The sequence below is a fragment of the Bos mutus genome, chromosome 14 (assembly GCF_027580195.1).
Source record: "Bos mutus isolate GX-2022 chromosome 14, NWIPB_WYAK_1.1, whole genome shotgun sequence".
Classification (NCBI taxonomy): Eukaryota; Metazoa; Chordata; class Mammalia; order Artiodactyla; family Bovidae; genus Bos; species Bos mutus.
Window position 1 is genome coordinate 14,333,799 of NC_091630.1, and position 16,939 is coordinate 14,350,737.

The 16,939-nt window shown below is 46.1% G+C and overlaps 1 protein-coding gene across 1 annotated transcript in view; it reads left to right on the forward strand.

The window, feature by feature from the left end:
• Positions 1–6,906: 6,906 nt before the first annotated feature.
• The window catches only part of SDC2 (syndecan 2), a 121,293-nt gene continuing 111,260 nt past the window's right edge, over positions 6,907–16,939 (forward strand). The window contains exon 1 of the mRNA XM_005900876.3: positions 6,907–7,099. Coding sequence (XP_005900938.2) covers positions 7,040–7,099 — 60 coding nt within the window. The 5' untranslated portion in view covers positions 6,907–7,039. The remainder of the gene's footprint in view (positions 7,100–16,939) is intronic.

Consider the following 16,939-nt stretch of genomic DNA (forward strand, 5'->3'; position numbering starts at 1 on the left):
TTGACTTTACCAGAGTATTTTGTAGATCCCAAAGGAATCGAGTTGGTTTGGATCTCAAAAAGAGGCTAGAAAAGGAACTGGAAAAAAATCAGGAATCTTGGATTATTCTGGAGTCGTGTGTTCTCTGATTCTCTCCTCTCTGTTCACCTGCTTTATTCTTTCTACTGCAGATCAGCCCCTTCTGTTTCAGGACACAAGAACCCTTACCGGTTCTGGATAACTCCCAGGTCACTGTACAATTGAGTTCCCTAGTTTAAATGATTTGAAGGGTGAATCTGGCCCACTAATAAATTGCCTCCCCTAACATCCAGCCGTGGTCTGCATAATTGTGAGCAAGGGGATGTGGGCTTTTTAGTATACAGTATGTAGGGTTCCCCTCCAGGGTCTTGGAGAAGATGGATCTCCAAGAATAGTGGGGGCAGTGGGGTGGTAGGGCTTGCTGCCATTAAAGTAATAGTCTATGCAGACAGTAGTAACAAGAGGAATACCATTTCACATCAGATCAACTAAGATTAGATATTCCTGTCCAACTGGAATACAAGTGCAGTGCAAATAATTTGAAGATACCTTTATGGAAACTTTCTAATTTCACATATATAGCTCTTAGGAAAATGTTGCTTGATGCCCAAGAATGATATATTCTATAAATAATGTTTTCTTTAAATTTTCATATCTGACTTTAGGGTGAAATTTGACATGGACCTTAGTCATAGACTTGTGACTTTAGGACAACTTTCAGTTTAAAATGTGTTACTGTAACATATTTTGAGAAAACTCATGTGCCTACCCCACAAGGACCAGGCGTGTGCAGGTGGTGACCCACGTATATTCGTCAAATGAAAGGATGCCAAGTTTTGCCAGTCTTTCAAGAACCATGCCATTCTGTTCAGTTCAGTTCAGTTCAGTCGCTCAGTCGTGTCCGACTCTTTGCAACCCCACGAACCACAGCACGCCAGGCCTCCCTGTCCATCACCAACTCCCGCAGTTCACTCAGACTCACGTCCATCGAGTCAGTGATGCCATCCAGCCATCTCATCCTCTGTCGTCCCCCTTCTCCTCCTGCCCCAATCCCTCCCAGCATCAAAGTCTTTTCCAATGAGTCAACTCTTCGCATGAGGTGGCCAAAGTATTGGAGTTTCAGCTTTAGCATCATTCCTTCCAAAGAAATCCCAGGGCTGATCTCCTTTAGAATGGACTGGTTGGATCTCCTTGCAGTCCAAGGGACCCTCAAGAGTCTTCTCCAACACCACAAAAGCATCAATTCTTCTGCGCTCAGCTTTCTTCACAGTCCAACTCTCACATCTATACATGACCACTGGAAAAACCATAGCCTTGACTAGACGGACCTTTGTCGGCAAAGTAATGTCTCTGTTTTTCAATATGCTATCTAGATTGGTCATAACTTTCCTTCCAAGGTTAGGGACGCCAAAAAGAGTGTTTTGCCTTCTGTGTTATTCAGGGGATAATTTATGTACTCTACGATTTTGACTTTCCTGCCTGTGTCCTGCTGCCCAAAATGAGACCATCTTGTTCAACATTAGCACAGACTCAAATTATGAAACTCAAATCAGTCAACATCCCTGGCAAAGGCTTGACAGAGGTGAACAGGGAGAACAGTGCGAAGACTGAGGCTAAGAATAGATTGTTTTGGATGGCCTGTGGATATTCATCATGGCCTCCAATCACTTGCCATTATTAGCACTGATAATATCTGGCTGGCTGGCCGCTGCTGCTGCTGATGCTGCTAAGTCGCTTCAGTCATGTCCGACTCTGTGCGACCCCGTAGACAACAGCCCACCAGGCTCCCCCGTCCCTGGGATTCTCCAGGCAAGAACACTGGAATGGGTTGTTATTTCCTTCTCCAATGCATGAAAGTGAAAAGTGAAAGTGAAGTCGTTCAGTCGTGTCTGACTCTTAGTGACCCCATGGACTGCAGCCCACCAGGCTCCTCCATCCATGGGATTTTCCAGGCAAGAGTACTGGAGTGGGGTGCCATTGCCTTCTCCGATCTGGCTGGCTAGATTTCGTCATAGTCTCAGGTTCTATTTTCTTCTGAGTGAATTTAGTCAGAGCTGATGCTACTAAATGGATTTCTAACCCAGAGTCTTGGGAACATTCCAGGGGATGCTGAGTGGAAGAACAACCAGGTAGCATTTTTTTTCCTCTGCAGTTTCCTGCTCTGACAGTTCCCCCTGGAACATAACACCTGCCCTTCCACAGTTATCATAGGATACATAGATACAAAATAGGTTCTCATTTTTATTTTTTTATGTTTCTGAACCTTAGTCTCTACATTCTGTTCATTTGCTATATTTTCTTTCGAGATTCTTGAGAAAGGGCATTTATTTTTAGCAATCAGTGAAGCTATTCGAAAAGTGATTGGTTCTGCTATTGTATTTGCTGTGCCCCTCAAAGCACAGTCCTGAAATAAGGACTTGAAAACATAGGTTAGAGAGGAGCCTCTGGCTCTAGTCGCAAGCTAGACGTACTGTATTTGATACAGTCCACCAGATTCTACTGAATTTTAGTCCGTTATCAGTTTAAAAATATTTCAAATAGGTAAAAGCACAGATAGGTGACTATCTGTAGCGATAGTCAAATTCATAGATTGAGTGAGCATGTCCCACCACATGTGGTTCCCCGATGGCTCAGACGGCAAAGAATTTGCCTGCAATGCAGGAGACCCGTGTTCAATCCTTGGGTCGGGAAAATCCCCTGGAGAAGGGAATGGCTACCCACTCCAGTATTCTTGCCTGGAAAATTCCATGGACAGAGATGCCCGGAAGCTACAGTCCATGGGGTCGCAAAGAGTTGGACTGAGCAAATTTCACTTTCCAAGAAATCCTTATCTCCAAGGTGATGGTACTAGGTGGTGGGGCTTTTGGGGAGGTGCTTGGGTAATGAGAGCATAGCTCACATGGATAGGACTTGCACCCTTAGAGGCTCTAGAGAATCTTGCACCTCTGCTACTACATGAGGACGCAGTGAAAAGACAACTGTCTCTAAACCAGGAAGCCTCTTCTCACCAGACACTGCAGCTGCCAGCACCTTGATCGTGGACTTCCAGCCTGCAGAACTGTGAGAAATAAATTTTTGTTGTTTATAAGCCTCCTAGTCTACGACATTTTTCTTAAAGCAGCTCAAATAAACTAAGACACGGGTCTCCACCCTTTTCAAGTTTAGACATGTGTCTAACAATGGGGACAACCCCACTCCCACTCAGCAGGGCTAATTTTTTTGTAGCCAGCTCTTGTGTAAGTGTTTTCACAGTCTGTGATTTTCCCACGGTCAGATTATCCTTTTGGCCACCCCTGTTCATGCACCTAAGCACCAAGTCTTGAATATTTGTTATCATATACCTGGTATTATGTGACTCTCAAAATAGTTGTTGCCGTTCAGTCACTACGTTGTGTCCAACTCTTTGCAACTCCATGGACTGCAGCATGCCAGGCTTCCCTGTCCTGCACTATCTTCTGGAGTTTACTCAAATTCATGTCCATTGTGTCGGTGATGCCATCCAACCATCTCATCCTCTGCTGCCCCCTTCTCCTTTTGCCCTCAATCTTTCCCAGCATCAGGATCTTTTCTAATAAGTCAGTTCTTTGCATCAGGGAGCCAAAGTATTGGAGCTTCAGCATCAGTCCTTCCAATGAATGTTCAGGGTTGACTTCCTTTAGGATTGACTGGTTTGATCTCCTTGCAGTCCAAGGGACTCTCAAGAGTCTTCTCCAGCACCACAATTTGAAGGCCTCAATTCTTCAGTGCTCAGCCTTCTTTATGGTCCAACTCTCACATCCATACATGACTACTGGAAAAGCCATGAAACAGTACCATCTCCTTATTACATAAATTCTCCTACAGACGATTTATTAAAAAAATACCAAGTCACTGAGAGTCTCAAAAATACCAAGAGATTTGGGGTATGTCATCAGTTGCATAGATGCATTCCTTTCACAGATGCATCTGCTAATTCATTTTTACCAGTCTGCCTAAGCTGAAACAGAGAGCAGTCTCCATGCTCATTAGGTGGATGACCCAATAAACATCAATAGCTGTGACAGCCAGTCGAGAAGTGCTTTTTTCCCTTTCACTAAAATTCTAGTTTATTTGATGGGTTCTTAACTGTTGGTGGTTCAGATGGTAAAAGCATCTGTCTACAATTCGGGAGACCTGGGTTCAATCCCTGGGTCGGGAGGATCCCCTGGAGACGGAAATGGCAATCCACTCCAGGACTATTGACTGGAAAGTCCCATGGACAGAGGAGCCTAGTAGGCTACAGTCCATGGGGTCGCAAAGAGTCGGACACGATTGAGCAACTTCACTTAACTGTTGGGGAGATGGGGGGAGTGGCCTTGCCCAAAGTCTGGAGAGCAGACTGGGTCTCTTTTGGGAATAGAGATGACATTTCTTTTGTATTGTTCATTGTCCTTTGGAAACTCATTTCAGAAGTCTCTCCATCTCAAGAAATTCTTCAACCCATGGATGAATTCTACGGAACCCACAGGTTCTGAAACCCAGAGACTGGGGTTTGAGTCTCCCTACTTGGAAGCTGCTGACTCTGCATGTTTAGCCAGACCCTTTTCTGTGGGGAGTGGTGGGAGTGGGGGTGGGAGGGGATGGGATACAGGGTATTGGTGAGGGGAGCTAAGAATATTTTCATCCAGGTTACAGGATGACAGTGGCCCTTGGACTGGCAGCCCTGCAGAAGTAGGAATGGCCACGTTCATCCGTGTTCAAACCACAAAGAATCCATTTTAAAAACACCGTCATAGTTCATTCTCCCCAGAACCAAGCAAGACCCAGACCCACATCGATCTACAGGTACCAGCTCAGTTTCTGTGGAATCAGAAACATCTGATGTTACAACTCCCAGTCTCCTGATATTTTTCTTTTCTGTCTACTCTTTCATTTTTCCAAATTACCTCTTGGCTGCCAACACCTTAGATTTGCCTGTTGGGAGCCTGGTAGTTGGGACTTTTAAACCAAAGAAGTGGACATCTCAGACTCAGTTCTCTTAACGTTTCCTCCGGCTCTCTGAATTTCTTTCTCTGAGATTTCTTCCATGAAAGGTTACTAAGACATTGTAATTTCTCACTTAGAGTATGAGTCTAATTTATCCCAAGTTCAAAATTTTTCACAGTCTAGTATCTGTGCGTGCTCAGCGGTGCCTTACTCTTTGTGACCCTTTGGACTGTAGCCGCCAGGCTCCTCTATCCATGGGATGTTTCAGGCAAGAATATTGGAGTGGGTTGCCATTTCCTCTTCCAAGGGATCTTCTCCTGCATTTCTTGTGTCTCCTGCACTGCAGGCAGATACTTTCACAGTTTTAGATCAAAGTTTATCCAAGAAATATATATTGTGTATTTTATGAAGTAGGAATGAGAATACAGTGGTGAACAAGACAGAAAGTTCCCTGGTTTCCTAGAGCAGGCATTCTAGGAGCAGAATGGCTCCATAATTCATTCACTTCAGAAGTCAGAGGGAAACATAATGCTAGAAATAGGAAGGAACTATGCATTTGCCATGTTGTATAGTGTACTATAGACCCAGAATTGAAAAAAAAAAAGACTTCACAACAAAATATTTCAGATCGATTACTTCCATTCAGGAAATAACACTTTTTTTTGCAAACTAGAAATTACTTTCTCTCTCTCTTTTCTTTAAAGTTCTCTTAAATCGGTAATTATTCAAGGTCTCCATCCAACTCTCATCAAATTTCCCTATTTGTAGCTTCCTATTTCTGTGCTGAAATGGAACCTATAAAATACCTTAGGGGCTTAAACTCTGTGAGGCAAAATGGTATTTAAGTCTTCAGTTGAAATTATAAGCTTTCAAAGTGTTGCATTTTTAATTTATGGGAGTATTCCTCCACTTCCTTTTTTGGGGGAGGGTGGTTAGGAAGAATGGGAAATACTCAATATACGTTTACTACATTGACTGTCTTCTCTTTTAAATACAATTTTCATTAACTGGAGACTTAGAAACACTTCACACTGCTTGCAGGCATCTGTAAACTTCGTGGTTCCCATCCCCCCCACCCCCCACTCCCGCCCCCAAAGCAGTTTCTTACCGATAGTCCAATTCTCGCAGGCAGAAAAGCTATTAATAAATACATATCTCGTTTTTCACCGATCTTTCTTCCAGAAAAGTGCAAGTGAAAAGGAAATAGAGAAGAAGGAGTACGCAGGAGGAGAGAGGAAAAGGGGGGAGAGACTAGGGGAGAAAGAAGCCAGAGAATGAAGGCGTAGCAGAGCGCTGAAGCTTGGACTGAGGACGAGCGGACCCAGCGCAGCCGCGGCGCGGAGCCGCCTGTGGCCACTGGTCCCCGGAGCTGCCAATCCGGGCGTAATCCTGGAGGAATTTCTCCCGGGTTTCGCTGGGAGTCACACTGCCGCCTCCTCTCCTCGGGCGGCCCGGAGGAGTCCGGAGAAGCCGGCTGGGGAGGGAAAAGGGAGGGAGAGGGAGGAGGAGGGAGGGAGCGGAGGAGGAGGAGGACCCGGGGAGGGAGGCGGCGGCGCGGGAGGAGGAGGAGGCGGAGGAGGGGCGCCGCGGCGGAGCCACTAGCCCGGCTCGGACGCGCTACTCTCCAGATACTCCGGGAGCTCCAGCCGCGCGGATCGCGCGCCCCCGCCGCTCTGCCCCCAAACTTCAGCTGCAGCTACATTCGAAGCCATCTAATTTATTCCTCAAAAAAATCAGAAACGGAGCAGCGACACAGGGAAGGAGTCCGCGGAGGAGTAAAACCACAGCAGAGCAACAAGATCCTCCGAGCCGCCTCCCCCGCCCGGAGCCACAATCCGGCCTCGGGAGTGGAGGAGCCAACAAGTGAGAAGGCGCCGCGGTCCCGGGGCGCAGCCGGAGGAAGCGGGCGCTCCGGAGCCCCGAGCCCCCCGAGTCCCCTCGAGCCCCCCGAACAGCGATCGCTGCGGCAGCTCTGCTCCGGATCGTACTGCGCGAGCAGCGCCGGGCGCTGGGCGAGAAGCTTCGTGTTCTCCCTTGTTGCAAGCGGGCGGCTGGGAGCCACCGGTCCCGGAGGAATATGCGGCGCGCTTGGATCCTGCTCACCTGGGTCTTGGTGGCCTGCGTGTCCGCCGAGTCGGTGAGTTGGGTCGGGCGGGGGACGCGCGCGCCTTTTAGGGTGCGGAAGCCGAGCCGAATCCGCAGACCCCGCGGGGAATTGGGGAGCGCCCCCTGGGGGATGCCCCTCTAGCCCCCCGCTGCCAGACGTATCGCTGGGGATCCCCCGGGGATCTAAGGGACAAATGCGCTCCACGCCTTCTCCCCTTTCCCTTCCCACAGAAAAGCGCCTCTCGCCGAAGTTACCCTGAGGTCCCCCGGGATGAGAGCGAAGGTATTGCCGTTTTGTCGAACCGCGGAGGCCGCTGAAGAGGTTCCCAACTTATTCACCCTCCCGCGGGTCTTGCTGCGTGGCCGAGAAGGACCGATGGGGAAGGGGGACGAGAGAGAGGAAGCATGCATAGGGCTTCGAAGGAACTGGTCCCCCGCCCCGCGCGCTCCCCGAGACTAAGGGACGGCCTGGAAACTTTGGGGGTCCCTTCCTCCGTGCACCCTCCCCCCGCGCCCCCCACTCCCGCCCCCCGCGCCAGCTTCCCTACTGGATTGAATGCAGGTTCTGGGAAGATGGGGCTAAGCTTTTTAAGAAACCCACAAAGTGTCCGGAGAGGAAAGTTTGCAAAAAAGTTCTTTTGTTTGATGTTCCCAGTGGCTGGGGCGAGAGAGCAGACACTACGGGGTAACGCGACCCGCGGAGGCGCGCAATCCTGGGTCCTGCTGGGGAGGGGCGGGGGGAGTGCGTGGAAAATGCACCTGAAAATGCCGGGGTGCGGACCCTGGACTCGCAGTCCCGGCGACCCGTCCTGCTTGAGGGTCCAGGGGACTCGCGGGCCATCAGGGGCGGGAGGGCATCTCTTACGGATCGCGTTCGAGCGCGGCAGCTGGGCGAGACGGCGGTGCGGGTGGCACTGCGCTCGGCCTCGGGTCGCCTGGCCGCTCGCAGCCTGAAGCTTCCAGCCTGCCGCGCTGGCTCTCGCGGACCCCGGCCGGGGTGCCCTCAGGCCCGGGGGAATCTCTTCTCCGGCCCCGGCTGCGGGCAACCCAGCCTCCCTCCCCGGCCTTGGTGTTGGGAACTGGGTTTCCTCTCCTCTGGCTCGAGGGTTGGAGCTGGTTTCCCTATGACGCCCAGTGAGCGCCCTCTACAGGGAAATGCCTCCTGGGCTTGCTCTTGTGCCTGGCGGCCCCTACCTGGGCGCCCCGAGCTTTGTCCGGCTGGGTGGAACCCCGAAAAACCCGCGAGCCCGTCTGCAGCCTCAGCGCGGTCCGGGGCCTCGGGTAGGGAGGACAGCTGTTTCTACCCTCCTCTTGCTCCCCATACCTCCTCCCTTGGCTACTTAGCAACGTGTCCATTTCTAATAAACCGGACCGTCCCTTCCAAGACAAATCATGTCATCTTAAGGGGTGGTTTTGTGAGGTCCCCCCGCTCGCCTTTGGCGTGTTATTCTTCCCTTCTCTCCCGGCCCCCTCTTTTTTTTTCCTTTTAAATTGATACGATTTAGGATTGGGAAACCTCTTTGGCACCTAGCAGCCGATGTGGCATTTATCATCAGTGCGGAGGGGCTCTGGGTGTGCTAGCAGGTCGCCAAACGTTACGCGAGATTGGAGAGCGTAGACTGAACACATGAAAATTTGGGTGCTCCTGCTGGCTGTAGAGCTCCGAGCCTTAACGGCATTTCTCTTTGGCATACGATCGTTTTTATCCGTTGGGATTGGTAATCTCCCAGCCAGTTATGAACTTTGGCTCTTTGCACACCAAAAGAGACATTCTCTGTTTCTTTCAGAAAATCATTATTGCTCATCTTGTTGCAAAACAGGGCAAAGGGAGAACTCTATCTAAAGGTTTTCTGGCGAAGCCTTCGTAAAAAGCTGTGCTGGGCTAAGGAGGTCCCTTTTTGCTGAGTCCTGTTTGGAGATTTGCTAGAAAGTGTTACTATTTGAGGATTCTACAGGAAGAATATCTCCTGGGTTTTTTCTTAAATCCAACAGTGATTCATAAGGAAGCTTTTTGGCTGAACTATACCTGTCTTCTCCCGTGACACCCTCCCCCCTTCCCCAACTCTGTATCTTTGGGTTTTTAGTATTTCTCATTTCCAGCCAGAATTGGATGTGTTCCAAATAAGGTGTTTCACTGTGGTAGATACCATTTTCAGGAATTGGAATATCATTCAAAAGGGTGATTAGAGATTTTTAAAATGTCAATTGTAGCATGAATGAAGACTGTAGCAGAGAGTCTTTGTGAGGGAGGCAATTTTTCTCAAAAGCAGCTGTTTCAAGGCCCAGGAAGGCCAGTAGTTCATTTAAATAACTTTTCAGTCTCTATTTGTTTCAAGTGTAGCCGCATAAATGAAAGACTTCATTTTTCAACATTTTAGCCATTCTAGTACATTATTTCCAGTACTTTGCATTTTAATGGGAAAACTGCAACTGTTTTCCGGGGAGTCAGAAATAGTGATTGTCTGAACTCAGAGCCTCTCTTTTATTGGAAGGAAAAGTATCTGCAGTTAGTGCATTCTTGAGTTTTATACCACGTTCAAGGGGGAAAAGAAAAGGAGATTCTCAGCAACTAAGGCTCAAGGCTATCTGTCTGTGGAAAGGAACCAGTGGCCCTTGGTTTCTGCATGCTGGAGACAGCAGGGAGAGCTTGGTCATGGCCGTGCATTTATACTTCCCACTGACCATGCGAGGGGAAAGACTGACGGAGTGTGGCAGTAGTGATATGCTGCTGTTTTTCTATTAATTTTTTACATGATTGTTTAGAAATAATACATTGCAGACTGCTATAAACATGTAATTTGAACTGGAGATATATTTAAGAAAAGGAAGTGTTTTGAACTAGTGGAATTTTATACCCATGCTTAGATGTGTGTGAATTAAAAGGAACTGTCAAATCATTTGGACCCATGCATTACCTCTCATGTATTATGAAAGGCAGGCATTGGAAAGTTTGCATTCGAAGGAAAAATTAAATTGGAACCATATAACCTTTTGCAGTTCCTTGAAAAAATAAATTTTGGCTGCTCTAGTAATGTAGCTAATTATACTTGCTAGGGAATCTTAGAGGAACAAGGGCTCTTTCTCTGTTAGTTGGATTTTAGCAGTAGGTAGATGTCTCTTAGGAAGGAAAGATCTTATTAAGATCAGGCCTGTGGAAGAATGGGTGTCCATGGGAATTTGAGTATACCCTCCAACTCCTACTTCTGGCACCTGGAACGTGTAATTTTGATGGTGGTTGCCGTTTGAGGGACTGCGTAACGTGATTAAACACGTGGCATCTTGAGTAATCACTAGTTTGAAAAGGATATCAAAAGATCATCTAGTTTTTTTTTTTTTTTTTTTCTTCCTGGGCAGAACTAGTCCTCAAGTCTCCAGAAGCCCCCCAGTGACCTCACTAGCCAACTTGGGGCCAGGAGTCTACTCAAGTTGGCAAAGCCCAAGGTTGACCTAACCACACAGAGCCTGGCCAGCTGTGCCATTAAGGTTTATAGGGAGTCCGGTTAAGTCACTGTGCTATCGGCCTGTCTGCTGGCAGGAATCTTGGGTCACAAGAGGAATGTCATCTGAGTTTAGATTCTCACGAGATTGTGTCTCCTCCATTGCCAAAAATCAAACCAGAAGATCTTGCCCATCGTTTTCTTCTTGGTAAGACAGAAGACCTGCTGTTCATGCCACTGTCGAAGGTACATTCCTGTATTTCAGAACCACCTGATTCTTTCATGCACCAGAAGCCAAATAAAGTCTTAGAGAAAAGCAAGAAGTAATGAAGAACTGGCTTGTTTTTGCAGAAAACAAGCTACTCTTTTTTAGTCGCCTCTGCCAGTACCCTCATCTTAATTCTAGACTTTCAGATTTGAATCTTGAAGTCAGGTCCCTGATGTATTCATAGTTGTTGATTTTGTGACCAGTTGACCACTGAATGCACCGACATGTTGTTCATTCCGTGATATTTATTCAGCATCTACCAAGTGTTTGGCGTAAAGGCATGAGCAAACCGGGCAGCCCCTCTGTCTTCTTGGAGCTCATATGTTGGTGATCCAGGTAGCATTCCTTTTCACGTTTTTCTTTGTTGGGGCCTTGCCAACATGTAAAGCTGACCTGGTGGCTCAGGGGTAAAGAATCCACCTGCCAGTGCAAGAGACTCTAGTTCAATCCCTGGGTCAGGAAGATCCCCTGGAGGAGGAAATGGCAACCCACTTCAGCATTCTTGCCTGGGGAATCCCATGGACAGAGGGGCCTGGCAGGCTACAGCCAGGGTCGCAAAGAGTCAGACACGACTTAGCAACTGAACAAGCCAGCATGTTTCCCATGTTAGCAGCCATGTCAGCGCCCTTCCTGACCCAAACATTTATCCTGTTGGATTTATTTAAAGGATAAATCAAACAACACCTGCTCTTTGATTTATCCTGTGCCACTTTGTGTTCCCCTTGTTACCCTGGTATGGAGTCTAAGTACCTCTGCCTTTCCAGGTGGCACTAGTGGTAAAGAACCCGCCTGCCAATGCAGGAGACATAAGAGACCTGGGTTCGATCCCTGGGTTGGAAAGATCCCCTGGAGGAGGGCATGGCAACCTACTGTAGTATTCTTGCCTGGGAAATCCCATGGACAGAAGAGCCTGGTGGGCTACAGTCCATAGGGTCGCAAAGAATCGGACGTGACTGAAACCAGTTAGCACAGCGCTCAGCACAGTTAGCCACCACCCCGGCCCCCATCACTCTCCATCACGTCTCCCCACCCTCGCCACTGGCCTCACCTTCATGAATGCTCCCTGGACATGGCGACCTCTTCAGTGTTTCTCCTTTTGAATTCTGTTGATTCATATCCATGCTCCCAGGGAGCCTTTTATGATTGATCTAGCCATATTTTTTCCTCTTTCTGTAAATAGTAAGGCAGACTGATAATCCGAATCACTGAACGTATGTAAAAAATAAAGATTTCAGGGCCTTCTAACAATTAGAAGCCTAAAAGGGGGTGGGTAATCTGTATTTTTATGAAGCATCTCAGATGATGCTAATAAGTAGCCACAGTTGGTAACCACAGGTCCAGTCACACACTTTATCCCTTCTTACAAGCTATTTTGTATTAGTTCTGAAGCTCCCCCTGAGTAAGAACCTGTGACCCTGAGGGCCAAGATAGAGACAAAGGACTTGGGATGGGGAGATGCTGGTACTTTGTTGCTTACTTCCTGTTAGGACTTGGACAAGATACTAAATATTTGAGTCACTAAAAAAAAAAAAAATACATATGTGTGCATATAAATTGCACTTGAGAATGCCTTTATCACAGGACTGTTGTGAGGGTAAAATGAGGGAGCATGGGAATGGTACCTAAGGTACAGAAAATAATAGTATTTTTTCTTTCTTGGGCTCTGTTTTCTTGGCTATGAAATGAGAGATCCATATTTGATGTTCTTGAAGCCCCTGAGCCCTCTGAGGGCATGGAGATTGGCCCCATCTGAGGAGAGGGCCCTTGTTTCCATAACTTTGACCCCTGCAGTAAACACCTGTTGATGCTCCATATTTAAGCGCAGGTGCCCACGGCCTGGGAAGTTGGAGTCTGTTAGACTTGCTGACGCTCAGCTTTGCTGTGGCCCCTGAAGATGGTGTGGTCTGGAATCAGCTGAATCCACCAGCCCCGGGGGAGGACCTGGGCTAGTTTGCTGCAAGTTTTGACTCTCTCAACCTCAGTTTCATCAACATTGTAGTGTTGGTGTGAAGAATAAATGAGTCCAGTGCTTCCCATCCGTGTACATTCCCGCTTCGTTCCGTGTCTGACTCAGTGTCCTTCAGTTGGATCAAGTTCCTAGCAGGGAGAGAGTTACAGTGGCATCATGTGCTTGAGTGCCCCTGGGCATCTAGAATGAGATGGCATGGGAGGTGAGGCGTGTTGGGGAGCTGTGAGTAGAGATAAGAAGCATTTTGATTCTTTAAGAGTAGAAATGCATGGAAGAATTTCTGGGGTGATTGCCTAGAGGGGTGATTGGCTCTGAGTAAGAAAGGATTCTTGAAATAGATGATGTATGTCTGTTTTTCTCTGGTGTCTCAAAGAGTTGATGGGACTGGAAGAAAGCCTTAAAATCATTGGAGAATACTCCATTTGAATCAGCAGAGTGAGGCCAACTGGTATACCTGTTAGTGCTATGTGAGCCAGGTCACAGTCTTAGACTCCAAGCTATAGAAAAATGTTATTAAAAATGAGATATGTTTTCACATTTCTCTCCTCTGCTGTTGAATCTCTTCTGTGAGAAATGTCACAAAGATGCAGTAGTTGTGTCCTTTATAAAGCGTTGTGACATTTATTGTTTCTTCTTATGATTATACAGGTATATTAAATATGAATAGTACAGATGTTTAAGGAGAATGTACAATGAATAGAGTTTAGTCTCATGGTAAGAATGACACATAGAACAAGATACCCAGCGAAAGGAAAATTATTTTTTAAAAGTTCTTGTCAAAAAAGAGTAAGTTAAAAATGTATTTTTGTACAATTTATTGTTAAGTATAAAGGCAATAAAAGTAAACGTATAATGTTGAAGGCAAAAGTGATGTTTTGCACACACGTAATTAGCAATCATAATCCCTGTGGGACCTCAGCTTTCCCATCTGTAAAATGATGAAGTGAACTAGAAGAACTTTCTGTCTTTAATATTTATCTTTTTCTATATGCTTCAGGGTATAATTGGAGCAATGTTAAGATTAACCTAATCAATAAGTAATTATTAAGCTCCTGCCAAATACTTACTATTCTATTACTGGAGCAAGGAATTTATTCATGTTACAGAAAAGCAAGTCATTTCTGCTAGCTGGTGGTAATCAGTTAACTTGAGCTAGGTATTCATCATGTACTAGGATTACATACATCACTCTAAATATTCAGGATCTAATTCCCATGTATGTTCTCGTATAAGCCAGTGTATTATAGCCTCAAGAGCAGTTAATGTGATAGAACTCACTTTCATTCTAGAGGGAAGACAGCATGACTTGTTGATGTAATTTGGAAGGCTTTTTGAAGCGTAAACCACCGAGGGGATCTCAGGCTACTCTTTTGGTTTCTGGCCTTGGCCTTCGTTTGCAGAGACAGGCCTTTAACTTCCTTCCCTATGGGTTCTTTCTATAGCACCGGAGCCCAGCATCAGTGCTGTGAAGACAAGAATCTAAATGAGCAGATAGTAGAGTGGCTCAGGGCCTGGGCATTGGAGTTAGACGTGCCTGGGTTAGAATCCACTTACTGTGTCACCTTGGGCAGGTTTCTTAACCTCTCTGTGTTTAGTTTCCCCATCTGTAAAGTGGAATATCCAAAGATAGGGTCTTAGGACTATGTAAGACAGAATACACTGGAGCTTTTAGCACAGTAGCGTGTCTACACTCTATGTCAGATGTTAGTCACTAGTATTCTAATTCCTGGTTTTCCGCCTCTAAAGTGTGGGGATTTGACACACTATATGGGCTCATCTGATAAGTTCTAGTCCAGAGAGCGGCCGAGAATATGCATGATAGAATGGTTTTTCATAGCTGGGTTCTTTCTCTGACTTGGGGAGGCCTAGCTCTACCCTGCGGAGAAGGCAATGGCACCCCACTCCAGTACTCTTGCCTGGAGAATCCCATGGACGGAGGAGCCTGGTAGGCTACAGTCCATGGGGTTGCTAACAGTCAGACAAGACTGAGCGACTTCACTTTCACTTTTCACTTTCATGCATTGGAGAAGGAAATGGCAACCCACTCCAGTGTTCTTGACTGGAAAATCCCAGGGACAGGGGAGCCTGGTGGGCTGCCGTCTATGGGGTCGCACAGAGTCGGACAGGACTGACGCGACTTAGCAGCAGCAGCAGCTCTACCCTGAGATATTGGGGCCATTTTTGTATTGATATACTCAAGATGCTGTGGATTTGGTTCCAGGCCACCACAATAAAGCAAGTATTGCAATAAAGCAAATATCACAATAAAGCAAACCACATGAGTTCTTTGGTTTCCCAGTGCATATAAAAGTATGTTTATACTATACTGTATTTTGTTATGTTAAAAAAAGGCAATGTGCATTATCTTAATCAAAAATACTGCTAAAAATGCTAACCATCATCTAAGGCTTCAGCAAACTCTAATCTTTTTGCTGGTGGAGGGTTGCTCGATGTTGATGGCTGCTGACTGATCAGGGTGGTGGTTACCAAGGGCTGGGGTGGCTGTGGCAGTTTCTTAAATTACACAACAGTCAAGTTTGCCACATAGGTGAACTCTTCCCCTCATGATTTCTGTGTAGAATTTGGTGCTGTATAATCATTTTACTCACAGTAGCACTTCTTTCAAAACTGAAATCAGTCCTCTCATACTCTGGTGCTGCTTTATCAACTTAGTTTATGTCATATCCTAATCTTTTGTTTTCATTTCAAAAAGCTCTTTGAAAGATCAAAAAGATCTATGAAGATATTCATAGCATCTTCAGGAGTAGATTCCATCTCAAGAAACCACTTTCTTTGCTTATCCATGAGAAACAACTCCTCATCCACTGAAGTTTTATCATGAGATTGCAGCGGTTCATTTACATCGTCAGGCTGTGCTTCTAATTCTAGTTCTCTTGCTATTTTCATCACATCTGCAGTTACTTCCTCCACTGAAGTCTTGAACCCCTCAAAGTCATCCCCTTAAAGGGTTGGAGTCAGTTTCTTCCAAATGCCTGTGAATGTTTATATTTTAATTCTTCCCATGAATCACAAATGTTTTTAATGGCATCTAGAATGGTTAATCCGTTCCAGAAGGTTTTCAGTTTACTTTGCCCAGATACATCAGAAAAATCACTATCGATAGCCTTACAAAATGTATTTCTTAAATAGTAAAAGTTGAAATGATCCATGGGCTGCAAAATGAATGTTGTGTTTGCAGGCGTGAAAACAGCCTTCATCTCTTCTCTCAGCAATCACCAGGTAAATTGTCAATGAACAGTAATATTTTGAAAGGAATCTTTTTTTTCCTGAGCAGTACATCTCAACAGTGAGCTTAAGGTATTAAGTAAACCATGTTGTAAACAGATGTGCTGATCATCCAGGCTTTGTTGTTCCTTTGACAGAGCACAGGCAGAGTAAATTTAGCATAATTCTTAAAGGTCCTAGGATTTTTGGAATGATAAATGAACACTGGCTTCAACTTCAAGTCACAAGCTTTATTAGCCCCTAACAAGAGAGTCCTTTGAACTTTGAAGTTAGGCACTGACTTCTCCTCTGTAGCTATGAAAGTTCTAGATGACGTCTTCTTCCAATAGAAGGCTGTTTCATCTATACTGAAAATCCGTTTAGTGTAGCCACTTTCATGAATTACCTTACCTAGATATTCTGAATGGCTTGCCGGAGCTTCTACATCAGCACTTGCTTCTCACCTTGTACTTCGTGTTACAGAGATGGTTTCTTTCCTTAAACCTTAAGAACCAACCTCTGCTAGCCACAACCTTTTCTTCCACAGCTTCCTCACTTCTCTCAATCTTTGCAGCATTGAAGAGAGTCAGGGCCTTGCTCTGGAATAAGCTTTGGCTTAAGGGAATGTTGGGTCTTCCCTGATGGCTCAGTTGGTAAAGAATTCACCTGCAATGCTGGAGACCTGGGTTTGATCCCTGGGTTCGGAAGATCCCCTGGAGAAGGTAAAGGCTACCCACTCCAGTATCCTGGCCTGGAGAATTCCATGGACTGTATAGTCCACAGGGTCGCAAAGAGTCAGACACGACTGAGCAACTTTCACTAAGGGAATGTTATGTCTGGCTTGATCATTAAACTTTTTCTATATCAGTGATGAGGCTGTTTTACTTTGTTCAAATTTGTGTGTTCACCTGAGTAGCACTTCCAGTTCCTTCAAGAACTTTTCCTTTGCATTCATAACTGCAAATGTTGGGC